At 40.7% G+C, this 5,965-nt stretch overlaps 1 protein-coding gene across 3 annotated transcripts in view; it reads right to left on the reverse strand.

Moving 5' to 3' along the window:
* Positions 1-3,057: 3,057 nt before the first annotated feature.
* Positions 3,058-5,965, reverse strand: part of LOC111262462 (V-type proton ATPase 116 kDa subunit a 1) — a 7,042-nt gene continuing 4,134 nt past the window's right edge. For all 3 annotated transcript variants that reach the window (XM_022836747.2, XM_022836748.2, XM_022836749.2), the window contains exon 6: positions 3,058-5,866. In XM_022836747.2, coding sequence (XP_022692482.1) covers positions 3,986-5,866 — 1,881 coding nt within the window. In that variant the 3' untranslated portion in view covers positions 3,058-3,985. The remainder of the gene's footprint in view (positions 5,867-5,965) is intronic.

The raw sequence follows: 5,965 nt of genomic DNA on the forward strand, positions 1-5,965 counted from the left end.
TGGCTGTAGTCTCCTGAGTGGCTGTAGTCTCCTGAGTGGCTGTAGTCCCCTGACTGGCTGTAGTCTCCTGACTGGCTGTAGTTTCCTGAGCGGTTGTAGTTTCCTGGGCGCGTATGACTGTTTTATGAGAGATTGGTGTTCCTTTCGAGGCTGTCATTTTGTCAACTGTGGAAGTTACGTCCTGGATAGATGTCCTTTCCGAAACCGAAACAATTGTTTCCTCTAAATCGATCATTTTTTGAGAGGTCGTAGTTCCTGATACCAAGGAATTTTTTTTCCAATCCTGAGTGGTTGGCTCTTTAGAAATTTTGATTCCTTCTGAGCCCAGCATGTCACTGACTCCGGAACCTGTATCCTTTGCGGTTGTCATGTTCGAAATGAAAGGAGTTGTGTCCTTAAAAACAGCTGGCCTTAAGACAAGCATTGTTCGTAAAAGTTTTGGAAGGTTTCGTGAGAATGGTGTAGTGCTTTTGGGAGTACTAATTTCCCAATCTGAAGTAGCTCTTTCATCCGATGTAGTTGTCCGCAAAATAGAAGCAGAACACCATTCTGAAAAGACAATACGTCGGAAGTAACACAGAAAAATCACTCATAACTTTGCTTAGACCAAGCAGAGTAGTAATATTAATTATTCTATTTTTAGCAGCCATTAGTTACACACCAGAAGCCGAACGCGCCGGTCGGCCAAATTAAATATAATTAACAATTAGAGAACCCTCAAGAAACTTGGAATTTTTCCACTGCTTATGTAAAGCTAGAACTTTATCAAGCGTCGTCCAATAATTACAAATCAGTAGAATAAATACATTTACGAAGGTCAGACAGGCGGAAACGAAAATAAATACTGGGAATTGGCGCGGGCCATATTTAGTAGGGTTGCATCTGATTTTGAACTCGTAGCAAAGGTCAGTCATGTTATATTCTCGGATATATGTATGGAGTGAAAAAATAAAATACACCCTATTTCTAAATGCTACTTTAAACTAAAACGAGTATTTCGTAGGTTAGTAGATGGATTAATATGGACTCTTCTACAAAAAGTCAACGAAATGGTCAAATGTTGAGACCAATGCTGTGTTCGACAAGAGCTAAATAATAATAATAGTATCACAGAAAAGCTCCAATTTAGAGAAAAATAAATTTGCGAGTTTCGAGCTTGATATTCATAAGAAGTTCTAAAGATAGAGGATGTCACCCGTAAAAAAAGTACTTACTTAAGCACAATGCTACCATAAGCAGTTGTCGCCACAAAATTGTCATACTGTCAAAAAGCTTAACGTGGAACGATTCCCACGCCCAAAATTTGCTTGCGTTGAATACAGACTATACATCCACGAGACTGGCGTCCAGCTTTTTAAAAACGATATTAACGCCATTGAACGCCTCAGGCCAATTCACTCCCCCATTGTTTAGGGGCCAAAACTTGAGGGAGTTAGTTTGTGACGTAAAGCCTCTAACGCCAATAATCCGTACACGTCACGTTCCACTTGCTTAGACATCATTTAAACATTACGGAATCCTCGAGTTTCTACTTCACTATAATATGTATCTGCAAAAAATGCACAGTTCCTGATCTGATGCACTTACGACAACTAGCGGATTGGCTAGTGCGCTATCCAGCAACGAGCTTGGCTCAGTCCATTGAATTAAAATGCTGTCTAACGTTAATTAGCAATTGCTCTTAGGTTCAATTTTATTTAGGATACGTTCCAGCTACGTTATCCGACATGCCACTTCTATTGATATAAACGAGCTAATAAAGACGACGGCGCTGTGAGCCCATTTAACGCCCTCTATAACAAGCCAAATGTTTGGCAATAACTGTAAAAATTGCCGCTGTCAATATATACCATTGTGTAATCGTCAACCATTTTTGTCTCGATCGAGGTACTCGATTAATATCGTATAATGCTAACTATAATGTGCGGAGTAAACGCATTTGTCATCTGGCTGTTCTATGATAAATTTACTAAGACATTCAATATGTAGTGTAGTCGTACACAAAAGCGACTTTTTTTTTGTCCAGATTGCCAAGTAATGAACGATTAGCGCCACGTTCTTGTACAATAAAAGCTTTACTAATGGAATTGTCAAGCCTGCCCTTGCAATGCCATTTAAGCTACCATTGAAACGTACATTAATGAAATTAAATGGCCTGTGGACGCTGAGTGTGGTTCAGATATGACTAACGATTTTACCTGCGTATTACAAATTTAATTGACAAAAAAATTAAGTCGTCATACGCTCCAACGTATTATATACGACTGTTACATTTAGGAAACGTTTGCAGAACATCAGAATGTATACGTATATATTAGTGCTATGGAAGATTTAAGAATAAGCAACATAAAGGCTTATATTTACTATAAATATTCGAGAATATACAAAGACCTGCCGCGTTCATAGCGGCTATTTAAGGGATCTGTCATCGAAAGAACGTCAGAGATGGAGTGCAACGCCCACGATTGGACCCCGTGTACGTGTTATCCGTTCACTGCAGAGAGATTAGTTCAGCAGGTCTACGATGGTACTGGCACTTTATCCAATTTGAATTGATCGTGTTATTGAGCCGTTTGCATCTAATTAACAGAAGTCTATTTTTAGAAAGGACATCGGCAGGACACCATAGATATATGTCTTCTTAAACCGCTCCGAATATCTCGACCGTCCTTAAAAGCCATATCTATTCAGACATAGTTATACATTTGTCAAGGAAAAAATTCTAATAACTGGCAATGAGATACACGAAAATAGCTTTTTATTTATACATGCCAAATATCATCTGTCCAGCTAAGAAACTGTCCAGGAAACTATTTATCTATTAACTACTGGCTACTCTGCTTAATTCATTCTATAGATAAGCCACCAAGCGATTACTGTCACAGGCGACTCGTGAAATTTTTGTCAGCAAATTCTGTAGACCTTGCATGAGAGCCTAGTCAGAACCTTAAATAGGACCGCTGTCCTTCTGCATCATCCCGATTATTTTAGTAAGCAGAACAACGGCTATTTTTTTTTAATCTTATTTGGAATTTCAAACCAATAAATACTTCAAGATTGTTTTGTGTCATTTATTTGAGAAAATTTTAGCTAAAACATATTATCTGTAATTAAAAGTGGAGTGGAATTGATTAGAGGAAAATGTCTGCTACAGTCATACAAGCATATATGCTAATCGTTGAGCCAGCGCTGCGCCTCTCCCCTTATCTCTACAATGGAGTATAACACTGCCTCGAGAGTCAACCCTACCTTGTCCTATTTTTCTACGTGACCTTGTTTCAATTGGCTCACTGATACCCCTTGGCAGTATCTTCGCAGGTTAACTGTGAACATGTTGTATACGGTTAGATAAATGTACGTTTAAGTTTAGTTTGTTTATAGAGGTTCTTCTCACAAGTAGCTTTTTTCAGCATAAAATCTTCTCACTTGTACAGTTTTTATTAATTTTAATAATTTGCCAACGTAAGTAGTTTTTCAAGAACGTATCGGATCTATAAATGTATACTGCGTACGAACATTTCTATTCCTTAAACACAGCTCCGTCTGTTCGGCTCACTTAACGTTGCTTGTTACTTATTGAAAAAGCAAAAGCGATCGACGATTTCATATCATGCCTTAATCATATCTTAATACGAAATTGTCTGAAAGAAAATCATTAGAACAATTCTGTTTTACAAATTTTCTAGTAATTATTAACTTGCCTAATAAAAACACCTTTGGGTCGGATTTTTTCTAATGTAGTAGCACAACCCACTCAGGCCGGGGTAAGCTAATAACCGTCGCTAATAATAATCGTCGCTCAATGCACCCCACTTTTATTACATTCCCAGCTTACTTGCGCAGCTCATTTTTCTACCGCTATATATATATATATATATGTGGTTTTCGAAAGCTCAACACACTGCCTGTGTGTTCATTTTAATATCCACGAACTTGGGCTTTCTATTTATTGTTTGCCTTGAATTCCCAAAGCACCAAAATACAACTAGGCCTCGGTGCTGGTGTCTCTGATGATTTGCGCAAAGTCAAACGGCGCGAAGGCGTAGCCTTCACCTTTAAAGAACTTGTTCATGAATTCAACCCAATGAAGTCGAAGGGCATGAAGGAAAGCTGATAGACCTTCCATGAGAAGCAAGATACTAACTGTCAAAATAGCCCATCCAGCCCAACTGCCGTAGAGTTGAATCGAAGAAACTGCGTGTTTCCCGACATCCTCAGGATTGTCCTGGACAAAAAGTGCTCCTGCAAGAATCATGCTCCACAACACCTCAGATAACTGTGCGTGAGCTAGGGATAATGCCCAGAGGCGCAAATACGATGCGGTGTTGGACACCGCTCCAAGACAATACTCGATCGTGTGGATGATCTGATGAATGACGACCTCGCTCAAATCGAATTGAAAGGCGAGCTCGGCGAGATTGTTCGTGAGGTCTTGCTGTTCCGTTAATACCGAATATTCTTCGGATTCCTTCCTTTTTAAAATATGCAGCGACACCGCGGATTTCTTGCGGTGACGCGTTGAAGGCGATGGCTCGCTTTTGGGCTCCATCTCATCCTGGACCATTAGTTGTTCCTCGTAATTGATTGTCACGAAATCAGGGGATAAAGGTTGGGAGTGCACCCAGTTCAGGTAGAATAAATAAAGTGGCTTTGCCATTAGAAGCCACGGGACGGCCGCAACGGCTACTAAAAGTATTACTTTCTGTACTTCCTCTTGGCCTTCATACATAGGCTTCTGGTAACACTTAACGTTTTTTTCTGGGACGCCAACCGAACCCCCTCTCATGATCATGTTTATGAACATAATGAGTATGCTACGGGAGCAATTGGGCCCTTCACCACCTCCCGCGCCAAATGGAAGAAGCCATTTGAAAAATATCATGAAAACGAGATAGCCAAACAAACTTACTAGAAAAATTATTTCTGGAATGAATACTGCCCAAACTTCGAGGTTGCGCCGAAGACTCCGTTCGAAAACGGTACGCGGAGGAGGAAAACCGGTTCGGTCTTTGAAAAAGGTGTGATTCCATAAACCGAGTATAACACCAAAGGTCATGTGCATGATGCCGAGGATGATGGCCATTTTCATCTTATATGAATTCGTAAATTGGATCTTATTTGATGAAATCATCCAAATTGGATCAATGCCGAACGGATACGATCTGTTCTGAAACTCATTCGAGTACTCTGGTCGAAGACCGATTGGATCGCGATTGCCTTCCTCGAAAGGCCGTGGTTCAACATGCCATGTTGATCCAAAAACATTCATAGATTTCGAAAACGTGTCATTGTAAATAAGACCTGTATAGATTGAAAACAGGCCCATCAGTAGAATTAAATAACGGCCCTCGAACACCATCGAAGTGATCTCTTCTCTAACACGGCTCAGCGGTTTTTCGTAGACGAGGAGAGCACAGGCGAATAGTGTCATTAACAGGCCGTGGCCGGCATCGCCAAACATTACCGCAAACAAGAATGGGAACGTGACGATTGCATATGGTGCTGGATTCACCTCCTGGTAGTTTCCTACGCCGTACGCGTCTACAATATTTTGAAAGCCAGCAGTAAACGAGTTCGTTCTGTAGAACGTCGGTGGAGCTTGGTCCGTTTCCAACCGGTTAATGATACACGGGAAGCTGCTTCCAGCCGCTTCCGTTCCACGTCGCAGGGCAGCTTGTACCTTTGCTACATCGCGATCAGGAATCCAGCATTCGGCAATAAGACACTTCTGAGTGACGTCCATATTCAATTGATTCATGATGTGGAATACTGATTTCATTTTAATGAGTTGCATCTTCCACGTACGGATACTGCGTGCAGCACCTGCCAGAATCCTCATACGATGATCCTGGGAGCCGTTGAAGACCTGGACAAAATACAGCATAAAAAGTATATTTGATAAAATACCATCAATGACTGAACATGTGTATGCACGATGGGACGCAATTTTCTTGTAAGTCCTATC

The sequence above is a fragment of the Varroa jacobsoni genome, unplaced genomic scaffold (assembly GCF_002532875.2).
Source record: "Varroa jacobsoni isolate VJ856 unplaced genomic scaffold, vjacob_1.0 scaffold_664, whole genome shotgun sequence".
NCBI classification, from domain to species: Eukaryota; Metazoa; Arthropoda; class Arachnida; order Mesostigmata; family Varroidae; genus Varroa; species Varroa jacobsoni.